This window comes from Psittacula echo (assembly GCF_963264785.1).
Source record: "Psittacula echo genome assembly, contig: SUPER_2_unloc_1, whole genome shotgun sequence".
NCBI lineage: Eukaryota > Metazoa > Chordata > Aves > Psittaciformes > Psittacidae > Psittacula > Psittacula echo.
The window spans coordinates 536,125-560,589 of record NW_027664283.1 but is presented as its reverse complement, the minus strand read 5'-3'; the positions used below and the strand labels follow the sequence as shown (position 1 = coordinate 560,589).

At 38.2% G+C, this 24,465-nt stretch overlaps 1 protein-coding gene across 5 annotated transcripts; it reads left to right on the top strand.

The window, feature by feature from the left end:
• Window positions 1-565: 565 nt before the first annotated feature.
• LRRCC1 (leucine rich repeat and coiled-coil centrosomal protein 1) lies at window positions 566-23,862 on the top strand. 5 transcript variants are annotated; one of them, XM_080639728.1, is made up of 19 exons: window positions 566-714; window positions 884-1,089; window positions 2,021-2,086; window positions 2,921-3,088; window positions 5,986-6,155; window positions 6,256-6,465; window positions 7,260-7,462; window positions 8,239-8,425; window positions 8,758-8,906; window positions 10,035-10,239; window positions 13,322-13,461; window positions 14,695-14,896; window positions 15,234-15,419; window positions 17,316-17,490; window positions 18,201-18,364; window positions 19,072-19,280; window positions 19,491-19,628; window positions 21,973-22,108; window positions 22,680-23,862. In XM_080639728.1, exons 1-19 carry the CDS (start codon window positions 656-658, stop codon window positions 22,800-22,802), a joined length of 3,096 nt encoding a protein of 1,031 aa, XP_080495854.1. In that variant the 5' UTR covers window positions 566-655; the 3' UTR covers window positions 22,803-23,862. The 5 variants fall into 5 exon arrangements, with proteins under 5 accessions (XP_080495854.1, XP_080495855.1, XP_080495856.1 ...); XM_080639729.1 differs by lacking the exon at window positions 2,921-3,088; XM_080639730.1 differs by lacking the exons at window positions 21,973-22,108; window positions 22,680-23,862 and adding an exon at window positions 20,613-20,780.
• Window positions 23,863-24,465: the final 603 nt, after the last annotated feature.

The window sequence follows — 24,465 nt, the reverse complement described above, 5'->3', positions numbered from 1 at the left end:
TGCTGCACATGATCCCCCACTCATGCCCAGCAGAATCCCCCAGCAGCTAAGCCCATCCCTTGGATTGTTTCAGAATCCAGTGGGAGTCACGCCACGCACAAATACCGGGGTGGAAATCCCAGATATAAGCACTCTGCCCCTGAGCAGGCAGGACACAGGCAAGTACCGAGCCGATACTCCAAGTGCTGCCAGAGCTTCAGGGCGCTATGAATGCCTCTTCTACAGAGGTGCTTTGTGACCGCTGCCGATGTACAGCCGGGCCAGATCTGCTGAGCCAGTGGCGAGCTCTGAACCACGACTGCAGTAAACTCTTAATACTGTATCCGAGTTATAAAAATATCCAAAGCCCCAGACAGCTCGCTGATAGGAATTCACCACAGCCGTCTGTATGAACCCAGCTCCCACGAGGAACGACGAGTAAAGTACAAGACCAGTCCCACAGGGCTGCTCGTTCACAAGCGGGACGAGATCGCTCATGCAGCCCTGCGCATGTTCCAACTCCCCCGCCTCCCTCCCCTGAGCCCGCCCACAGCGCTGCTTTGCGGTGGGGTTGTTGGAAGGAGTTTTGCGTTCTAGCCGTAAAGCACGGACCGCCGCAGGTGGGAAGGGAGGGAAGTTTGAAGTAAAGCGGCGGTTTGTACGAGTAAGCGGCTGTATGGAGGGGGAACGCGCTATTCCTGAAGAGCTTTACCTCGTGAATAAGGGGATTCAGAGGTGAGGAGCTTGTCGGAGGCTTAGTAGGCATGGGGAGCTGGGCCCCTGGCGTGTGGGGAGGTTGCGGGCAGCTGGGCCCTTGGGGTGAGGGAATGCCGTGGCGCCGTGCTGGGTGGAGCAGCCTGAGAATGAAGCTGCCTTGCTGATGACAGGTGCCTTTCCTTGGTAGCTTGCTGGAGGTCTCCCTGAGCTCAGAGCTGCACACGCTCAATGTGCACTGTAACCGCATCACCAGGATCGAAGGTCTCGGTCATCTCCGGAACCTGCAACATTTAGACCTGTCGTCAAACCAAATCCGCCGGATCGAGGGGCTAAATTCCCTGGCTAATCTGCGCACCCTGAGTTTATCCTGTAACCTGATAACGAAAGTGGAGGGTCTGCAATATTTATTTCTATCCATTTAGCAACAAATGGAGCTTTTCTAAGAGTTGTGTTAAAGCTTGCTTCTGGAAAGTATGCACATAATAAGGTTATGCGAACTTAGTTGAGCTACTAACCACATTATGATGTAAATTTTAAAAACGGTTGTCCTGGTTTCAGCAGGGATAAAGTCAGTTTTCTTCCTAGTAGCTGGTGCAGTGCTGTGTTTTGGCTTTAGTCTGAGAACAATGCTGATAACACACCGATGTTTTAGTTGTTGCTAAGTAAATGCTTACCCCAATCAAAGACTTTTCAGTCTCTTGTGCTCTGCCAATGAGGAGGAGCACAAGAAGCCAGGGAGGAGCAGAAACAGGACACCTGACCCAAACTACCCAAAGGGGTATTCCATACCACAGCGTGTCATGCCCAGCATGTAAACTGGAGGGAGTTACCTGGAAGTGACCAAATGCTGCTCGAGTCAAACTGGGTATCAGTCTGCAGGTGGTGAGCAGTTGTATAGTGCATCACTTGTGTTTATGGTTTTCCCTTTTAGTTTTATATTCTCTCCCCTTGTTATTTCCCTTAGTGTTATATTGTACTTTAGTTATTAAACTGTTCATATCTCAACTTGTGAGGTCTACATATTTTTGATTTTCCTCCCCATCCTGCCTGGAGAGAGGGGAAGAGGCAGGGGTGAGTGAATGTCTGTGTGGTATTTAGTTGCTGGCTAGGTTTAAACTGCAACAAGACTATGTAGTCTCTGTAAGCCTTATCATAGCAAAATGCCTTAATTTAGAAGGCAAACCTGATTTTTATATTATGATTATAGTTCACTGTCATAATTTGTGGTTAGGATTTTTGAAAGTTGCTCTGCAAGGTTTGATTTGATCAAAGCAGAACATTCTTTTGAAAATCTTGCTGTTTCTTTTTCCCTCATTTTGTTTAGGACTGGAAAAACTCTATAATTTAAATATGCTGAATTTGTCATATAATCACATACATGATCTCTCTGGTAAGTGACCTTAGTATGTACAGTGCAATAAAAAGCATTTGCCTCACTCTAGTTTTGACCAAGTATATTTTTAGAAGTTTCTAGTAGTTCAGCCAGATTCTGAGTAATGCTGTGAAAGGTAGCAATTCCTCTAAGTACTCGCAGTTTTCAAGTTCCTAACATTAAGGGTTGTTCTAAACTGGAATTTATTCTATGTGTGGTGAGCTGAGCTTGTTCACAAAGTGGCACAGAAAACCTTTCAAGCTTATTTCCAAAGTGAAAAAAGCAATAGTCTCAGAAGATATTTCCAAAATATTCATATCTTTCTTTTTATAGGACAGAAATGTAGCTTTGTCTATGCTATGGATTTGTCTATGATATGTCTCTTCTAAATCTGTTTGTTGGAATGTTCAGTTGTTACTTCTAACCAAGATTTTAAGCTACAGAATGAAGGGAATAATAGAAAATTTAAATAATAATAATAATAGAAAATTTAATAATAATAATAGAAAATTTAAAAGAACATTGGTAACAATTTTGTTAATGATCCAAGTTATAAAAAGGGACTTGAAGCAAAATGTTTATTTTTCTACATGCTTAACAATTAGAAACTAAGCTTTCTTTAAAGCTCCTCAGCTTTTTTTTGATTTTTTTTTTTTTGTGGAGGGTACCATAGCTAATTAATGTATGTAGACAGGAATGTGGAGTTGTTATGAAATTTCCAGATGTTATGAAATTTCCAGATATTATGATGTGTAACTTCCTGAATATCTTTTATCAAGATGCAATTTGTTCTAAACTAGTCAGGAACTGTAGCAGAAATCATTACTTTGGTGTTTTTTCTCAAATTTTCAGGATTTCAGTGCCTTCATGGAACCAGTCATAAGATTAGCCATATTGACCTTCACAGCAACTGTGTAAAGAATATTAATCACTTAGTTCAGTGTACAAAGGGGCTGTGCTCTTTGACACATCTGACACTGGAAAAAAATGGAAAAGCCAATCCAGTTTGTCAAACAGCAGGTATGGATCTCAGGTAGATGCTTTGTACTCATTAGGTCAGTGGTTTCCCTAAACTGTAAGCTGGGTCCTGAAGCTTACATGTTTGTTCTTTAACCAGCCAGCTTGCAGAAATCTCAATTCTGACAAAATTAATCAATTTTCTGTTAAAAAAAAAAAAATTCCCTTCACCCCCAACCTATTATCCAAATTGCAGTTTGTTGTGTGCCTTGATAAGGCTCAATTTTTCACATTTTATTTTGGGTTAAGGTGGGAGATAGACAAAGAGGGATAGGAAGAGAAAGTATTGCAGAAATTGGAGGAAAGGAGTATTATATGGTGGGTGGGTGAAGAATTTGAAGAATGTACAGAGAGATATTGAGCTATGTAGAAAAAGGACAGGCATGGGAAATAGATAGAATCATAGAATAGTTAGGGTTGGAAAGGACCTTAAGATCATCTAGTTCCAAACCCCCTGCCATGGGCAGGGACACCTCACACTAAACCATGTCACCCAAGGCCTCATCCAACCTGGCCTTGAACACTGCCAAGGATGGAGCATTCTCAACCACCCTGGGCAACCCATTCCAGTGCCTCACCACCCTAACAGTAAACAATTTCTTCCTTATATCCAGTCTAAACTTCCCCTGTTTAAGTTTGAACCCGTTACCCCTTGTCCTGTCACTACAGTCCCTGATGAAGAGTCCATCCCCAGCATCCTTGTAGGCCCCCTTCAGATACTGGAAGGCTACTATGAGATCTCCACACAGCCTTTTCTTCTCCAGGCTGAACAGCCCCAACTTTCTCAGCCTATCTTCATACGGGAGGCGCTCCAGTCCCCTGATCATCCTTGTTGCCCTCCTCTGGATTTGTTCCAGCAGTTCCATGTCCTTTTTATGTTGAGGACACCAGAACTGCACACAATACTCCAAGTGAGGTCTCACGAGAGCAGAGTAGAGGGACAGGATCACCTCCTTTGACCTGATGGTCACGTTCCTTTTGATGCAGCCCAGGATACAGTTGGCTTTCTGGGCTGTGAGTGCACACTGCTGGCTCATGTTCATTTTCTCATCGACCAACACCCCCAAGTCCTTCTCTGCAGGGCTGCTCTGAGTCTCTTCTCTGCCCAACCTGTAGCTGTGCCTGGGATTGCTCCGACCCAGGTGTAGGACCTTGCACTTGGCATGGTTAAACTTCATAAGGTTGGCATCAGCCCACCTCACAAGCGTGATCCTTCTGGATCCTTCATCCCTTCCCTCCGGTGTATCAACCGAACCACACAGCTTGGTGTCATCGGCAGACTTGCTGAGGGCGCACTCAATCCCACTGTCCATGTCACCGACAAAGATGTTTAACAAGACCGGTTCCAACACTGATCCCTGAGAGACACCACTCATTACCGGTCTCCAGCCGGACACTGAGCCATTGACCACAACTCTTTGCGTGCGGCCATCCGGCCAGTTCTTTACCCACCGAGTGGTCCACCCATCAAATTGATGTCTCTCCAATTTAGAGACAAGGATGTCATGTGGGACAGTGTCAAAGGCTTTTCACAAGTCCAGGTAGATGACATCAACCGCTCTGCCCCTGTCCATCAATTACGTAGCCCCATCATAGAAGGCCACCCAATTGGTCAGGCAGGATTTCCCCTTAGTGAAGCCATGCTGGCTGTCACCAAGCACCTTGTTTTTCATGTGCCTTAGCATGCCTTCCAGGAGAATCTGCTCCAAGAGTTTGCCAGGCACAGAGGTGAGACTGACTGGTCTACTGTGAGAGGTCACAAGAGGAAGATCAGTAATAAGCACTATTAGCCTTTCCTCCTTTTCCCACAGCTTCAGAAAGTAGTGATGGACTCTAAGATGCTCTGCAGTAATTAGCATTTTCATCAAAGTGGTAGGCAAGGATTTCATTAGGCAGCATGGAGACAAGCTGGAAAAATGCATGTGGATATATCACTTTCAGTGTCATTGCCTAGAGCTTCTTGTTTTGGTATAGGGTTTTTGTGGCCTTTAAGTGTTACAGCCTGTGTTCACAAGTTAAGTGGTAGCATCCTGTTTTGATGCTGATCTTATTTGTGTATAAGAGGGGAAAATCTACAGGAAGGTGGAAGTGGGGGCTTGATACTTTTGGGGTAGCTCAAAGAGAATTTCATTACGAAGAGCAGAATAGTAGGAATTATATTACAAAATAGCAGTCATATTATGAGTACGTAACTGATAAAGGTGTATGTATGCAGTTCTTGGAGATAATTGAGAGAAGACAAAAAAGGACCTAGGTAATGTTGTCAAAAGCACACATGAGTGAGTTTTACAGATGTATTCAGGCACCATGGAAGCAGTAACAGGACTGTTAAAGTTATCTGGATAATTTAGAAAGTTACACTAGTTTTTTCTGTAAGCATTTTACATACCTCTTCATATCTACCTCTTTGGTGGCATTTTTGGAACTACAGTGTTCAGAAGCCCAAATCCCGTTAAAGAAATTTCATTTCAATGTCTTACAGTTTCATAATGCCTTATTTCATTCACAGAAAAAGGATGACATTATTATCAAACGATGACGTTATCTAAGCCCTGTTAGAACTTGTCTTTCTATTACTGTGTCTACCCTAGCACTTGATACAACTGTTTTGGTGCAGTAAGCTGATATTAACAGTTTGTCCATGCTACTGCTGTGTGCTTGTGGTGGTGGGAAAATGTTTGTATAGACCAGGAGCAGGCAGGCAGTTTCCCAGTCAATTTGTTTTATAATGTCTGTCAAAAGCCTTATGGATGGGGAAAGGCAAGACAAGGTAACTCACTACACTTTTTATGTTCTATTACAAATACAGTTAATAATTTAAGATGTCTAGTGCATTTTATGTACCCTGCCATCTTCTTTAGGGGTTTATTTCAATTTAAATGCACTTTGTTTTCCTCAAGGTTATAGAGAAATTGTTCTTCAGATGTTGCCCCAGCTAATAGCTCTAGATGGAAGAAATACTTCTGGTGACCCTGTGGACCCAGCAGAAAAAAACTGTTCAGATTTTCAGCGTTTAGAAGACATTTGGAGCTGTTTGGTTTCACCTGGGTGTCCCTCATCCAAAGATCAGGTGCTGTAGTTTCTGTGTACTGATTTGAAAATGGATAAATTTTATTTATATATTGCATGTAACTCATTAATGTTACAAGGGTTGTCTTTCCTTTTGACAGAACTATGTTAGCTGGCCAGTAGTGACACCACATATCGACCAGGCGTTAGCTCATTTCCGTCAACGTACAAAAATACCGGAACAGAATTCCATCAGCTCCTCTACAGAGCTTGTCTCATCTTCAGAACCAGAGAAGGCTGAACTTGATAAAATATACAGTGAGATGAGAATTAAAAAAATGGAAGATCAGATTTCACAGATACTGCAAAAGGTGATTTTTTTTTTTTCTATAATTGTACAGAAAGTCTTGTTTGTAAAATGAGGTTTACCTTTTGATAATTCAAAAGCTAGCTGGGACAGGCTGGAGCATTTCTACTGCTATGTGTGTGCTGACTTAGTGCTAATGTGTTCTTAATAATTATGAGAAACTGGGAAAAAACCAAAACCAAGTCTTTAAAACTGAGTAAGTCACAAAAACTTTCATACTGAATAAAAACCATAATGTATGGAATTAGGAGAACTATCTGATCATACTGTATTAGAAAATTGTTTTCTGGTTTTTTTACCCTGAAGCCATCACTATAGTAAGTGAACCAGAATAAAATATGAAATGCAGCAAAATATCTGGATTATAGAGTTGGTGAAAATTAATTTCATTAATTCGTCAAGTTGGTCTGATATGTTTGCCAGGTGTGTTTTTGTAACTGCTTGTGGTGTATGTTACATGTTTGCAAGGTGGCTTTGGTTTTAAGTGCTGTTTGTTCCACATTTTGCACCAAGCTTCTGTGCCTAAGGATTTTACCAAATTTCATGTGTTTCAGAAAGGTGTTTTCAGAACTGTGTGTTCTCCAGCATGCTGTTCTGTTGGGCTTATTTTAAGTTTAAAACAATGAAATGTTTTGTTCCCTCCCTACAAGGAGGGAAGGTGTTGTTCAGAAGCAATTATTTACTCTTCTATCAAAATTATTTTGTGTGAACTTTTTAAAAGTAGCATCTGAATAAGTGTTAGAAATTAGCCAATTAGAAAGGGTAATATGCATAGATAAAACTTCGGTCTGTTTTTAGGTATCTGATACCTCAGGAAGGGAAGCTCCTCCAAACGTTCTCAAAGCTAAGAGAGACACAGATCCAACTTCTGAGAGTGAAAATGAGAGCAGGAAAGAGAAGAACAGAAAGGTTACAAAAAGAAGCAAGGTCCCTACTTACCATAGAACTAGGTTATCTACAAGGTGTCACGTGCATCCTCTCAAGAACAAAGTAACTGACAGGTATCCCAATGTTTGCCATGTATGAAGCCAGAATGAATTAAGCTGAATATTGTCAGAATGAATGTAGTTTAACTTGAAACATTTTGCTGAAAGTAGTAGGTTAGGTAAATTACCTCTGCTAATAGTGCTCTAGAAATTATTAGCTACTGAGGCTTCACTCAGTCATTTCAGTATATAAGCATTTTCTGTCTTTAGGTGAAAAGGAAATTGCACTGAAGATTCCAAAACACTTTCAGAATTCTAACAGCTTACAGTGTCATCTTTGTTTTAAATTGTGGTGACAGAAGAATTCTCCACAGACAGAAGTGAGTCATTAAAAAAAAAAGAATAAAAGATTCATGGTGTCAGAACGGTAGTCAAGAATGTAACTGTCTGTATTTTGTGATGAAACTGAGGATGTCATGGTAATTTGCTTGATTTACGTAGCAAATATCAGAAGTGATGAGTAGAAGATGATATAATTTGGAATATATTAGTTTAGTCAGCCAGTGCAGCTCTACAACTCCTGCTTTTCTGAAATTGTTTTAATTGTCTATGATCATAGGAGTTTTTTCAGATAGCATCTACTAGTATTGCATACTTTTTTACAGCTGAAGATTTGAATTTAGCTGGTTTACAATCTGCTTGCAAATTATTTTCTACGTAGTTTTGAACCTCTCTAAAATTCAGCTTCTACAAAGAACTGTAAAATTTTGTTCTGGAAAAAAGCCTGACTCCCCTGTTATTGTTTAAACTTTGCATGTTTTTAACTATACCTTGATGCCCTGCTATTACAGGGAAGAGAAGAAGTGTTCCTCAAAGTGTTCATACTCCAGTCAGAGAGACTCTCGTCTCAATTCATCATCGGATACTCGATACTTGGAAGTAGTGGGAAAGAAAGCTGAAATGCTAACCGGAAGACAGAACAATATAGAAAAAGTAGAAGAAATTAATTCAAATGCCACAGAGGAATCAACATACCAAGTATGTTTTGCATCATTTCAAGTGAAATATATTTTCACCTGAAGCCAAAGCATATGTCTCCTGGTGAAACTTTAAAATTGGAGGTGACAAAAAATAATTGCATGTAGATAGTATCAAAAAATAGTGGAGCTCTTGTAGTGTCAGCTGGAAGAGAATTTATTTTATTTCATTTTTATGGGGTTATTTGGTCTGGTCGCTTGCACTTTCCTCTATCATCCATGAGTTCCAGAAAGACAAAAAAATCTTATTCTACAGTTATGAATATTTTTTGTAATTTTTGGCTACACTTCAGCGTTTCCTAGTGAGTTGATGCTTATCATATACTTTCTAAGGTGCTGATTCAAGAACTGGATCAGGAGAAAGAAAGGAGGTGGAAAGCAGAGCAAGCAGAGAAGAAATTAATAGAGCATGTCAGAAAGCTACAGAAACACGCAAAAGAAGAAAAGAGTATTCAGAGTATGGCTGTATACACTACAGACAGGTAGTGAAACAGTGCTGCAGTATAAGAGTTTGTTTGGGTGGTTTTTTTTTTTAATTTAAGACAGTTCAATTTATAGTCTTAAGAAAGCAGAACAGCTTTAAACAATGTACTTGGAAAATAATGCAGCAAGTAGTAGTGTTAAAATTTCTCTCACTATTACCTAATGAAATTCCTTTCTTCCTGTTCTTGTCTCAGAACAGTATTGATATTCTAGCCATTATTTTCCAAGCAGTCTGTATCATAATTGTTCAGCACAGGCTGTAGTGGCTGTCTCATCTCATACTTTCGGCTTCCAATTTCCAGTCTTCCTTTCCATCTACGGTGGTTGGTTTGGTGTTTTTTGGGGTTCTTTTTTCCTGTACAGTGCGCTTGAACAAAGATGTTTCTGGCAGGGCAGAGCTGGCCAACAGGCAATATGCTGTCCAGGTCAGGCCTAGTATATCTTTCTACAGGCTGCTGTTATCATCCTTGTAAGTTCTGAGCAGCATCTTTTTTTAAGAAAAAAAAGTTCTCCCTCCTAACAGCATTGTTTGTTGTCAGCTGTAATTGGAGATGTCTGTTCTGTTTGTCTTAACTGCATTGTATTTATCAAAAGACCCATTTTCTTTCTTGTAAGGAAGAAACAAGCCAAATGCTTCCTGAGTTACCATCTGTAACTGGCTGTGATCATTTCTCATTTTTTTTCCTCTGTTTTAGGTTCACTTCCGCCTTTATTTATTACCACCTTGAATAAGAGGCTTATTATGTTCCTTTTCTTGTAAGGTAGATCTTGTATCAAAAATCATTAGAGCATTAAAGGATATTTCAGTTTTTTCTGAAGAAAATTATTAAATTAGAAATTGTTAACATGTTCAATTTCTGTATAAAGTAAAATGCCATTTTCTTGAAGAACCTGTCTCTAGCCTCATTTCTTTTAAAATGAAGCTCCACATAGTGATGCTGTGCACAGCTTCAGAAATATTTTACATATTTTTTAACAGTTTTACATGGCAGTGCTGTAAATAGTAAAACTCAGCAAAGAACAAGATAGGGTACTATAACGCTTACTGATGTATTTTTCTCAATGTATTTGACATCAACCTAAATAATAAAATATTTTTAATACAACCTTATTGCATTTATTTTCAGGCTAAAGGAATTGATATTGAAAGAGAGAAATATTAAAGCAAGACTGCAAGCAGATGTACAACAGTTGAAAGGTGAAACTGAAAGGCTTACTAATGAGTTAAATCAGGCAAGAAATAAAGAAGCAGAATATCAGAAGGCCATACAAGCTTTAGAAGAAACGCTATCCAAGATGGAGACACAGCGACTGCAGCAACGAACAACAGAGGTAAATATTTTTCATGGGTAAATAATACATAAATAATACAATAGCAACAGGATAGCTACTGTAATCCTAGGTATCAAGAAACACTAGATTTTATAAGCCTTAAGTCTGAGTTTTCCACGATAGAAGCTGGGGCTTTTTTTTCTTCATAATCATATTTAATAACAAGTATCCACTTTAATTGTCAGTTAATGTCTCTTATAAATAGAGGTATGTCATGTGATGTGGCCTTAAGGTAAAGGAGAACAAGTCCTGTTAACATGGAGAGTTGGTATTTTCTGACAATATTCAGGAATAACAAGTTTTCTAAAATGTTGCTGAAATCAATAACGATCTTATTATCAGGATGGAAATCTGGTAGTTCTGTCTGTTTTACTGATTTAGAGAATTACGTGCTTTTAATTGCCACCAGAACAAAACAATTTAAAGTGGTTTTGAGTTTGTTTTAAAGTTGAGAACATAATGATGATTTTTTTTTTTTTTTGTCAGAGGTACTTTGTTCAGTGTACAAATACATAACATGGAAGATGCTGAAGCAGATATTGCCACTGTATCTGTCATAATAATTAATTGGTGAATTTTCAGTGGCCAAATGCTGCATCTACCAATATCTTTTCCAATTGTTTGATTATATTCTTATATTAGGCCATTCCTGTGTCACTGAAGAACTTCTGAAGCACTAGTATGGTGCTGTAGGAAATCTGATCATTCAGATACCCTGAAAAGAAAAAGAATTGGGGAGTGTGCTGACAACTGATCTCCAAGTGCCATTCAAGTTATGAAGTAGCCACCCTTGGCTTCAGAATTCTGTTTAGGCACCTGAGTATCTCTTCCTTTTTTTTTTTTTTTTTTTTTTTTTTTTAATTGTGTTTTTTCCTTACCTGTAAATACCCAGAAGCTGTTATGGATCTAGAAGTGACCTTCAGTTTAGATCAGGTACCTGCTTGTCACTTTGAAAAGTACTAAATTTAGTGATTTGGAGGAGAGTGGTTGTTTTTTTTGTTTGGTTTGGTTTTCTTTTTTCCTTTCCTATAAGGAAGAAAATACCTTATTGGTGTATGAGGTTTTTAATTTTCTTTTAATGAGTTTGTAGAAATAAGTAGTCTCTTTTGATAATAGTAGCATCATTTTTATTAACTGCAAAATTTCATTAAGTTCCTGTCTTTAAGATCCTCTAGCAAATACTCTTTAATTATGTTTCGAAGAATAATCATGGTGCTCTAGAAACTAAACTCTCTTTCTGAATGTTCAGATTTAATATACCTTTAGCCTATTTTATCAACTCCAAGATTAACAAATTCTAGAATATTTTATAAAGCTTTCTTGTAGTACACATTGGTAGTTAGCTTGAGGGGTAAATTTTGGTTACTCAGGGTAGTCACCACTTAAGGACTTCAGTCAATTTTACTAGATTACTTCTGTAAGGGATTCAAGATAAACAAGCTACTATGCATCTAAATGTGTAAATATTTTCCAGAAGTCTTTAAATTTACATATGTTCTCATTTGAAATCTTTGGGTTTAAGTGTTTCAATTTTGGAGAGAATTGCTTTACTTCATCCACAAAACAACAGCAGTACAGTGGGGCTCATGTAAATGTTACTCATGAAAAGGCTTAATACGAGAACTTAGCTTCATATTCAAGTCTCTCAACAATTTTCATACAACTGAAGTTAATGTATGAACTTTAGGTACCTCCAACATTCTCAAGCTGGAACTCATAACATGCAGCACATATGTATCTTAAGGGACATTGCAGGTGATGTTGAACATTGAAAACAATGTTTTATTCATCAGTGCAGGACATTCAATACAGCTCTTGATTTTTTTTGTCTTTCATTTTGATTGATCTTTCAAAAATCCAGTTGAGGGGGACAGTTGTGATGGAATTGGAAGAAAACAATTTGGGATTTTATTTTATTTTTTCTTTTTTGTTTTGTGAGGTTTGCAGGGGGGTGTTTGTTTTCTTGTGAGTTGGAAAGTAAACTAGGTTGTATCTTGTATTCTAGCTCTGCCATTAGATTACTGACACTTAAGACTAATCGATTTGATAATCACAGAATTGATACTCTTGATGCAATTGATACAATTGAGAGATAAAATTTGTGTAAATACAAAATGTGAAGACCATTTGCTTAGGACAGGTTGACAAGATAGTTAAGTTGTTACTTCTCACTGCTTGAGCACAAAAGCCTCAAGATGAATGCCACAAGTAATGATAAGGAGTAAGAATATCTTCATTAACATCACCTCTGCTGTTTCTGTGGCATGTGCTAACTTGCAGCCTTCTTAAGTGTCTTGGTTCTGAATTACCATTTCATGAGTAATTAAAACCTTTTTCATAACTTTTTTCATATCTTTTTATTCCTACTTGTTGAGTTAAAAAATATAGGTTTGTTTGTATAAGGCTTCAAATTACAAAATTCATAAAAGCTTGCATTAAATGGAAAAAGCAGAGCATGCCACCTGGTGTTTATACTGATTCTTCATTTTTTCCTAAAATCATTAGAAGCAACTCTGTTCAGCAATTTTAAACATATAACTTGGAAATATACAGATTTTTGTAACTGTTTAAAAAAAAGTTATATTGAATACATACAAATGTTTTGCTTGAAACTAATAAAAGTGTTACAATATGAGAGTTTGTAATTGGGCAAATCATTCTGCCATACATGTGTTCCGCTTCTGAAAAACATTCTCAAGTTCTTTATAAATTAAGCAGACATTCTCAGTTCTTCATGAAAGTTGCTTTTTTCTGTTGTAGTAACTTAAGCAAAGATTTAATATTAGACATCTTGTCTGAAATTTCTGCAAGTGTAAAATACATAGTAAGTAAAACAACAAACAAGACAAAGAAAAAAAAAAAACCAACAACTTCCCTTGTCTTGAGCTAGGTAACATAATAAAATTCCATAAAATTTTATGAAAAACCCTGACATTTGTGGAGCATGCTGTGAACTTAATGGCCCACGTAGATATGTATAACACCGTATTAAAGCACCTGCTCCCGTGTATTCTGGTATAAGACATAAAGAACAGATTGCAGTTTTAAGAAAATCTTGGTGCTCTCTATGAATTCTACACAGATGAAACAGGTGCAAGAAGCAGAGCTTAAAGCGTCAGCAAATGAAAGGGAAATACAGTTACTTCGAATATCCTTCCGACAACAGAAGGAGAAGGTAAAACAACTACACGAACTTCTTATATTAAGAGAGCAAGAGCAAAGGTATGAGATCCTCTGTTTTCACAAATAGAGATGCTACTGTTGCAAATATGTCTTGTTTAAATGTGTTCTGCAAAGTGCCAGTGTGTGTTTGTGGGTTTGGGGTTGGTTTTGTTTTTTTAATGGGAGAGATGGTCTTTGTAAAAATGTAGATGTCATCTCACCCTTTTTCTTGCTTATTTAAGAGCATCTTCCTATCTTGTAGATTCCTGACTCATAAGTCCATGTAGGCAACTGTGTTCTTCCAGCCTCTCATTTGATAGGTTCTTGTCTTATTCTGTGGCTGAACTTTTTATTTTAAATACTTGATCTTTAATCCAGAAAATAATCAGATAAAAATAAAATCACATTCAAATTATTGTCTGAAGAGCTGATCTGCATGTATACAATAACACAGTGTTCAAAAAACCGGTATCTTCCTCTCAAAATTATTTTTTTTTTAAGTATACTTGAAGATAAGTTCATACCGTTTAGCTAATACAATCACATATATGTACTAACTAAAGAAACAAGTGGTGGTTCAATTTACAAGGCTAAATGTATTCAGACACCAAGGTAATTGAAGGTTTAGGTGAGAAGAATCCGATAGCTGTGTTTTGAGATCTCCAATTATTATCTCAAATCTCCAAAAGATGTAATGTGAAGGACAGTGGATATGTTTTCTGTTTGTGCTTTAAAGCAGATGAACAGAATAGTCTTAAAGTACAGGTTACTTCTGCTTCAACATTCTCTTGTAGGGGTGCTTCCAGATAGGAAGGAGGCTTATCCTGGAACCCTTTAGGTCCCCATTGCTTCTGCTTTTCAGGTTTTGGGTCTGAGTGAGAAGGAAGAGTCTAGTGTGAGGGTAAAGAGAATGGTAAAGAGAGGATAAAGAGAATAAAGTTAAAAAAGAGGGTATCTGGCTGTGGAGTGCTTTTTCCCTATTCCACTATCTCTTTCAGATTTTTGTTATCAGCAAAGCAAACAAATGCTAACTAACAGCAAAAGAGCAATTGAATAATTTCTACGAAAGTCTGAATTAAAAAGATTTTCCCTTTGGGTGTTTTAATAGTATTCAACACTTTTCCTTATCCCTGAGCCATTGTCATAGAAGACTGAAATCTGTCTGTGAAACTACGGAATTTATCCCCTATATTATGTAATTTGTTATCCTTTTTAAGAAATACTAAGGAAATTATTTGAAACAGCTGTGAGATACTGCAGGTCTTGTCTCAAGTATATGTTTGATAACTTCAGGAAAGAACTTGAAACCCGAATTGCTTTAAATGGACCTGAATTTCAAGATGCTTTGTCAAAAGCAGTGGCTAAAGAGGAGCAGAGGCATGAACAGCATGTTAAAGAATATCAGGAGAAAATTAATACATTAAACCAGAAGTACAAAGAGTTAGAAGATGAATTTCGTTTAGCTTTAATTATTGAAGGAAAAAGATTTAAAGAGGTAAGACAAAAAGAACATTTAACAACAATCTAGGTGGAGTTGTAGTTCTCTCAAATTTGTTGGGTTTGAGGTGTTGGGGGCTGGTTTTGGGGGGAGGAAGTGGTTTGGTGGGGTTTTTTGTTGTTGTTTATTTTGCTTTTTTGGCTGGGTTGGGTGGGGTTTTTTTGAAGTATCACCAACAAACTGATAGAAAACAAGTTTAAGATACTAATTTCAAGTACTGTTGATGAACTTATATTTCTTCCTTTATTTGAAATTGAAATGTCATTTGTGTGTATGTGTACACATTTTTTCCAAATGTTAACATTTTTCAAGTCCTGTCTTTATAAAACTTTAGGTGAAAGAGGGTTTTGAAAATGTTACTGCTGATCTAGCTGAACATAAACAAGCCGTCTTTGAGTTTGAACAAAAGGAAAAAGAGATGACAAGTGTGATCCAAGACCTTACAAGCATAGTGAAAGAACAGAAAGCAAAGATAGCAGAACTAACAAAAGCAAATGAAGAAGCTACAGCAAACCTAAAGGTACTTGTTGTTTCAAAACGTTTCAACTGCATATATGAATTTTTTTGTAATATTTTATTTGTAAAAGTTAGCAATGCCATACGAGGTACTTTGACACATTTCCTCTTGCACTAAAACCTAGCACTCCACATCAGCCTGTATTCATGCATCCTGCACTTCAGTTTCTCAAAAATACTGCTCCACATATAGCAGAATCTAGCCTCACCCATGTCTTCACAAGTGCATGTCTTGCCTTGTGAGCATAACCAGTTGGTTGATGAGAAAAAGAACATGAGCCGGCAGTGTGCACTCGCAGCCCAGAAAGCCAACTGTATCCTGGGCTGCATCAAAAGCAGCGTGACCAGCAGGTCAAAGGAGGTGATCCTGCCCCTCTGCTCTGCTCTTGTGAGACCTCACTTGGAGTACTGTGTGCAGTTCTGGTGTCCTCAACATAAGAAGGACATAGAACTGTTGGAACAAGTCCAGAGGAGGGCCACAAGGATGATCAGGGGACTGGAGCACCTCCCGTATGAAGATAGGCTGAGAAAGTTGGGGCTGTTCAGCCTGGAGAAGAAAAGGCTGCGTGGAGATCTCATAGTAGCCTTCCAGTATCTGAAGGGGGCTTACAAGGATGCTGGGGATGGACTCTTCATCAGGGACTGTAGTGACAGGACAAGGGGTAACGGGTTCAAACTTAAACAGGGGAAGTTTAGACTGGATATAAGGAAGAAATTGTTTACTGTTAGGGTGGTGAGGCACTGGAATGGGTTGCCCAGGGAAGTTGTGAATGCTCCATCCCTGGTGGTGTTCAAGGCCAGGTTGGATGAGGCCTTGGGTGACATGGTTTAGTGTGAGGTGTCCCTGCCCATGGCAGGGGGGTTGAAGCTTGATGATCTTAAGGTCTTTTCCAACCCTAACTATTATATGATTCTACGATTCTATATATAATCAAGTGGCCACTCTAAACTGAGATTTAAAAACCTTAATGAATAGCCCTGACATCTTTGTAAATTCAAAATAATGAAACATGGTTCTCCAGTGGTCACTGTATGTGAAGTAGCAATTAAATTGAACAATCAAGAGTCATTACTAGCAGCTTCATATCTCAGAGTTGCATAAAATTAGCAGTATTAGTAATTATCTTCTAATTGCCTGATGTTAAATACTGTGGGCACAATTGCTTTATCTTACACTACTGATCACTGTATATTAACATTACAGTACTACCTTGTTAAATCTTAAAAATCTTAGGAACATAACTTTTAAACCATTGTGTGATCCAGTCCATCTTTGTATTAACACTTCTGTGCAGTGCAACCCCTGCACAGCTGTTTCTCATTTACTCCCTACGTGTTGCTGTTGGGGTGTCCAAACATTGGATAGGATAGCATCCTGCCAGTCAGTGGTGCTGCTACAAACAAAGTTAAATAACTGTATTAAGCACCTGTAATCTGTAGCCTTCATAACTGAAGATAAATCTTTATCATAGGGAGTAGGAAATTCATCCCAGCTTCTGTCCATTTTCTTTTAATGTGGTTTTTAGTGTCTTAACTAGACTTTCTGTTTCTTTTCTCTGGTTTTTTTTGTTGTTGTTGTTGTTGTTTTGGTTTGGTTTTTTTTAACTTGTGCATTTATAATTCTAAACAGACTTTTCTAATGGTATTGATAATTTAAGGTGGCTGTTTAGAAATCAGCTTTACATTTTTCTGGTATCTAAGTATGTCTATTTGAAGCAAACATTTGTTTCATTTCTGGGAAGAGATGCAGGTAGAACCCTATATGCAAGCAGAATATTCTTCAGTTAACTTAATTTGCTGCATATAAGCATTGCTTTCCTACCACTTAGTATTGATTTGAAATTTTGAATACTTGTTTTCAAGGATCTTATTGTCCTTTTTCCAATGTTCATTTATACAGTGTCGAACTGGAGAACTTGAAACTGTAGTCAAGGAGGACAAACAGAAGGCTGCCCAGGTTGAGCTTTTGAAAAAAGAAAATGGAAAGCTTATTTCCCAGCTGACAGCCCAGGAATCTGTGATTGATGGGTTAAAAATGGAAAGAAAAGTATGGGGGCAGGAGTTGGCACAACAGGGTAAATTTTTTTTCCTTTCTTTTTCCGAAAAGAATGGTGATGTTCAGTGTCATACCTTTCACATAAACACTCCAGTATAGTTGTAACTGTGGTCTCTGGATCTTACTGATCTCTGTTGATCTTACCCAGTGATAAAGATATACAAAAGTAGATGTTCTGTAGGATGCAGGTCATTACAGGAACTGTAACAGCAGTTATAATAATTGTGGGAGAAAGTTGTAAACGCAATTTATCTGTTTAACCTAAATGTCAAAATACCTTAATGTTACACAAAGAACTTTTAAATATGAAGTTAAGAAAACAAGGATTTGTAAATAGTGTTACGTAATGCTGCTTGTCTATCAGCTAAATCTAATGTGAAAATTTCAGTATATATCTTAAGAAGTGTTAAATACTGGGTGAAATAAAGCTTGGGCTTTTTTCATTCTTCTTATTGACATGACTCAGCACCACCTTGTGGGTTCTTTAAGACTGGCTGGGTCTGTGAGAAATACTGTTGACTTTATCCTTTGAAAACTTCTCTGATAAAAAGATAGACCTTCAGCTCTACATGTCCTCTAAAGTGTTACCTGCACTACAATGTTTCCAGTAGACAAAATAGTCATGTTTGTTTTTTAAGGTAGTTCTTACTTTCGCCTTCCTCCCTCATTATACATCTTGAACTCATCTGTAAAATGAGTGCTATAGTGTCAATATGTTGTTTTATCTAGGAGCTCATCTTGCTCAAGATCGGGGAAAACTGGAGGCAAAAATTGAAGTTTTAACAAATGCGATTGAGATGTTAAAAAAGCAAAAGGAACAGGACAGTGATACTATAAGAATTAAAAACAAAATAGTGGATGATCAGACAGAAACAATTAGGAGATTAAAAGAAGTAAGTGCCATGTCTGACGATTTGTGTGCTTAGCTAAAACTAAGGCGTGCAGTGCAAATTATTGTAAAGCTTGTGATAAAAGCTGACTGCCCTCCTAGTTTACCAACTTGGAAAGCACCATTAGGCTGACAGTGGCAGCTAATTTCACCAAGAGCAGAAGAGAGCCTTGTATAAACTTGATGTACAGAGATGCTACTTTGAATCTTTCATTGAAGCTGTTTATGTAAAGACTTTCTTTTTTGTCTCGCTTTGAGCTACTTTTGATAATGATTTTGAGAGAGGAAAAACTAGGATTGCATAATTCTTCATGTGAGTTTAACAGAAAAGCAGAAAAAGATTCTTGAAGAGATTGCTTATTTTACAATGTAAATATTGTTTATTTTCTTGTAAATTACTATTTTAACAGCAGAGCTACTATGTTTTAATTCATCTCATTTAGAGACTTCAGACTTTATCAGAGCAAAGAGAATGTGAACTCAGTGATTTGTGCATATAGAATAAGTTGTATTAGAGTTGTAAATTGCTTTCAATTTCAGATTTATGTTTTGATGATTAAGTACTTTTCATATAATAATACATTTAGAACACCAAGCTTTCACATGTTCCTCTCTGCTTCCTTCCGCCATAGACTAAACAGATCCTCTTAAAGGGTGCCAATAAAGTTAAAATGAAGGGTGTTCATGTTCTAAAATATTTATCTTCTAAAGGGCTTACAAGAAAAAGATAAACAAATCAGAAAACAGCAAGAAGAAAACCTGAAAGCTCAAAAATGTTTTCAAGTACAGTTGGATGAAAAAGCTGCTGAATCTGAAGAGCTAATGGAAAAATTAGAAAGGCAAAATGGAAGAAAAGAGGAATTAAAGCAATTGCTAGAAGAGAAAGAAGTAGAACTTGATGACATTAAGAATGCGTACAGGTGATACATACAAGTGGCAATAATTTATGATTATGACTGTGCAACACTGATCTGAAGTTATTCCATGTTCAGAGAGTACTTGCTTGCTATTAAAACCCACAGAAATGTGGAAAAATGAAAGCGTGGAAAAATTAAAGCATGGAAAACCTTTTTTTCAGCCCTCCTAGGTGTTATCTACACTCATTGTAAATATGTGCATTTTATTTTCAGTGCACTGAAAATGAAGTGGCAAGGTAAAGAAGAAATATTAAGCCATCTGGAGGTGCAGGTTAAACGAATGAAGGAGAACTTTGATATCAAAGAGAAGAAGCTGACTGAGGAGAGAGATAAAAGTCTTCAAACTCAGAGGTGAGCACCTTAATAGCTTATTTTGTGACTGCTTAGTTAGTATAGAGTTGCACTGTTAATAAGTATGCAAAAATGTTTGATTATGCAGTGAAAGAATGCATAATACTTTCGTAAGTACTTGGTGAGCACAGTTGGTGCAAAGTCTGTGTGTGCAGAAATAATTCTTACTATACAGGTGACTTACTTTGTGGAACTAGAATTCGGTTAAACATTCCTCCTGTAAACTTCTTAGCTGTGTTCCCAATTTCTTTGAATAATTGGAGCCTACATTTGTTCCTCCCTAGTATGCCTGTTCCACCACAGTGCTTTTGCTTTTTTCAGTGAGGAAACTCCATGTTACGCTTACATGATAGAGACTCTCTACAGGCATCACACATGCTGGCTGGAGTCATGTAGTGAAGGTGCTTGTGCACAAGGAGCACAGTCTGCAGCAGGATTTCTTTGAGCATGAGCCTGTAACCCTTCCAGCTCGTGACCTGGATTCATGGGTTGCAAATCACAGGTTAATTCTGTGGCCAGCACTAGGGCTTACAAGAGAGGCCACGGTATTTCATTATGCAGGATGATGAAAATAGCTTCTGCGCTTTATAGGAAATTGAGGGCAGATCCTCAATATTTATCACAACAATATTAAAAAATCACAGAATCACAGATTCATTTAGGTTGGAAAAGACCTTTAAGATCAAGTCCAAACGATAACCCAATACTGCCAAATCCACCACTAAAACCATATCCCTAAATGCCACATGTATGCACATTCACACTTTTGGTGAAGAAATTTTTCCTAATATCCAGTCTAAACCTCCTCGGGTGCAATTTGAGGCCATTTCCTTTCATCCCATTGCTTGTTACTTGGGAGGAGAGACCAACAGCACTTTGGAACATCCTCCCTTCAGGTAGTTGTAGAGAGGATGAGGTCCCCCCTGAGTCTCTTTTTCTTCAGGCTAAACAGCAGTTCCCTCACAAACACTCTTTTTTCACCAGGCAGCTTTCCAGCCTCTCTTCCCCAAGCCTGTAGCATTGCATGAGGTTGTGGCCCAAGTGCAGGACCTGGCACTTTGCCTTGTTGAACCTCATACTATGGGCCACAGCCCATCAATCCATCCGGTCAAGATCCCTGTGCACAGCCTTCGTACCGTCAAGCAGATCAACACTCCCACGAAACTTGCTATGTGACCAGACAGACTGTTTATAAGTTACCTGTCATTCCCTTCCCATACAGGTAGCAATAGGTATTTTATTTATTTTATTATTCCTCTTGCACTGTCAATTTTTAATTTTTTTGAGCAATTAACAGTAAATATGAGATGATACAGAAGAAAATACTTATAACCCAAAAAATAATCAGGGACTTGGATGATGCTCAGTTATTTCAAATGCATCTGGCATTATGGAGATGTGTAGTAGACTGCTGCCTGTGATAAGCTTAGATTGCTAGTGTGGTTTTTACTTTATTCTTTGGCCCCTTTCTCTTATTTTATTTCCTTCCTCCCTCCCAACTATTCTTAAGAAAAGATTAGCTAGTTAATACAACTGTATATGCATCTAGCAGCGATAATCACACTGTTACTGAAGTAATAAGCTAGTATGACTAAGGCTTTTTTGCTTTACATTTTTTAATTGAACACTTTGATTAATTACATTTTCACTATTATTTAAGGAAGGTCATGTGTCATTGACAAATGAAAGAAAATACCTTTATGGTTAAGTTTGATTTAAAACAAACAAATGAAAAAAAAAAAAACCCACAAAAACCAGCCACCTCAAATAGTCAATAGTATTACATGTTGGAAGGTCTGGAGTGAAACTGAAATTTTGTCCCGAATAATTCTGTTCTGTTTCAAAATTTCATTGTAATTTAATTGCATAGTGGAATAATTTGTCTTGCTTTCTATTGCTACTTATTTTAGAATTAATAAAAGCAGAATTTGCCTGAAGCCAAGGAAAGGCTTCACTACTGTGAAGCAGATGCTTTTCTATTTCTGTAAGAGACAGGCTTACAGTCTGTTTACAGGATCACATAGTTCAGTCATTGACTTCTCAGGAAGCAAAAGCGTAATAAGTATGTGTTGGAAAACAGGTGGAATTCTTATCCATGTTGACAGTAGCAAGTCTGAATCTTTGTGTTGTTAGTGATTAAATGCTTCTAAGAGGAATGCCAGAAGCCCTACGCATGGTGCATAGACTTAGAACATGTACTTGAGAAAACAGAACATCTGGAGCTAGATATTGCAAAAACTGTTTTCGTGCCTATGTTATTAAAACTTTATCAAAGGCAAAATTAGACAAAACAAGATACTTCAGTTGTTTGCAGGACTGATTTTATTTATTAATCCTTTTTTAGGATTGCTGTGGAAAAGCTTCATGAAATGGATGATGCTTTCAGAAAACAACTTGGGTCAATGTTGGTAGCTCATCAGAAAGAGCTATTGCAGCTGGCAAATGAAAAGGAAAAACAAATTGAAGCAGCAAATGAAAAAGTAATTTTAATACTAAATTTGTATGTTTATTGCATTTGCATTTTTGTTCTACAGCTGCTAAAACAGTGGTGCTTGGAAGTCACCTGTCTGTATCTATTCAGCTAGTCTGTGGATAGAAACAGCCCTGGTTTAGTACTCAAACTCTGCACAGCCAAAACATCTCTAGAACTTGTACCATCAGGAGGTTCTGGATTCAAGTAAAGTGGCATGTTGTGTAGCTGGTTATGAGGCAATAGCTAAACATTCCCTTACCTATACAGGCAAGAATAATGATGATTATGCCATATAGTCCACTTAATTCACCTGTGCCAGTGCTAACATATGTTCCTGTTGCATACGCAGTAGGTATTTTTGTGTTGGTATGTTACTCACTGTCTCCTAGCAAATTAATACTTTTTTTTAAAGCAAAATTCTGTTACTGCATACAGTGTCAAAAGTAGTGCATTGCTTATTTAAACATAAGCATGTTACTCTTGCATTGCTTATGAGTGTTTAAAAATAGCCAAGATTGTATGGTTGGGTATATTAAGGAAAAGCAAAAATCCTATTTAATCGCTGTGTGCTCTTTCAGGTTTACTGCGTTGAAGAAGAAATGAGGCAGCTTCTTCAGGAAATGGCAAACCATAAAAAAGCCATGGAAGATAAAATAAGACGACTTACACATGCACTGAATGATTTTCAAAAAGATCTTTGAAAATTGTGTAACAGGCATTTTTAGTGTATATAGTAACAGATTTTAGCAAATTCATACACGACACTGCACTTTTCCTTGTTTCCTAAAGAATAAATTCTTGGATATATTTTGATGGTTCAGGACTCAGACAAGTATTTTTACATTATTTTCATAATAACTATTTATTTCTAATTTTTGGTTATTTTTAACTTCTGCCAGAATGGGTCAAAACATATATAAAGGAAGAGCATCATATGAAAAATCAAGAATTAGCATGTTTAATAAGAGGAAAAGAAGGTTGGGCCTTTGCTTCTAAAACCCTTGCTTCCTTGGGGGAGAAATCCAAGAATGTACCTGAAAATACATTTGCTCTGCCATTGTTGATGGAGCATGCATGATTTCTGCTACTCAGAGTGGCTTTTTTGGCTGCATAGTTTTGTTCTCTACAGCAATAGGCTTCCTACCAGCTTTTGAAAAACAGGAGATAATAAGTTAACAGCTTTTTACAGAAACTAATCATCAGCTTTATGTTAATATGGTTGTCATATTTCTTTCATGAGGGAGAGTTTACTGTCTCTGCTGTACTTGAGCATTTATTGTATTTGCTTGTTCTTGGAACATCCTAAACTGTTATTGCACTACGCTACACTGAAGCGTTTAATGCTGCAGTAGCAAGTAAAACACTTAAGTAGTAACCGCGACAGTTAGTTGTTGGTACACCAGACGGAGCTGTTTCTTCCCATCTCGTAGCAGCTAAAGGAGAGTCCTGGTGCTCCAATGAGGATAGAAGCCGACTTTACCACCGGCCTGTTCAGAGCCCACTGCCCACAGGTGCATCATTTTTGTGCCCAGTAAGAGCACCGGTGCTAGTAGAAGGCCCTGGCCGTTGGCTAACTGTACAAGGCCTGTTGGGCTTGTTATCAACTTGTTACGAAAGCTTGCTGTGTGAACCAGAGCTTGATACCAGCTCTTCTTGTTATGAGGTGCAGCTGAAGCATGGCATGTAACAAAGTCCTTGAAAACATTGGCACAACCTGAAAGTGGAGTCCAGGGCTGCAAAACAACTCACTGATGATCAGTGGCTGGACTTTCATAAGGCACAACCTTGAGAGCTGAGAACAGGCTGCTTTTACTCTAAGAAAGGAAGCAGCAGCAAAGCAAAATAAAACAAACAGTCCAACAACTGAATAAAGCACCTCCAGTGGCATGGGAAATCAACAGCCCTTGCTCTGTTCTGGACAGTACTGTTTGTGGGGGGAGGGCAGGGAGATGGCATGGGCTTATAAAGGGTAAAATTCCAGATCAGTGATTCAAGGTCCAGAAAGAGAGCCCACCTGCTTTCTCCTGTACGTGCATATATGGGCCTGACCGTGCTGTTACCTGTGCGGGTACAGCTGCTGTACAACATGGCCCATTCAGTGTAATGTCCCTTCACTGCATGATCTGCTGCCTTCTGCGATGGGGCATCTAGGGGTCTTTTCCCTCACCAGCCCACCACCACCTGGCCTCCGGAGATGCGAGATCATAGTTTATTAAAAATCTAAGTGGGTTTATATCAAAAGCAAACGGTGGAGTGACGAAGAGCTGCCGTGCAGGGGAGAGGCCCGCCTGCGGGGCACCCGGGCTCTCCCGGCAGGCGGCCGCAGGCAGGGCAGCACCTGCCGCCCCGGGCAGGACGGGCCCT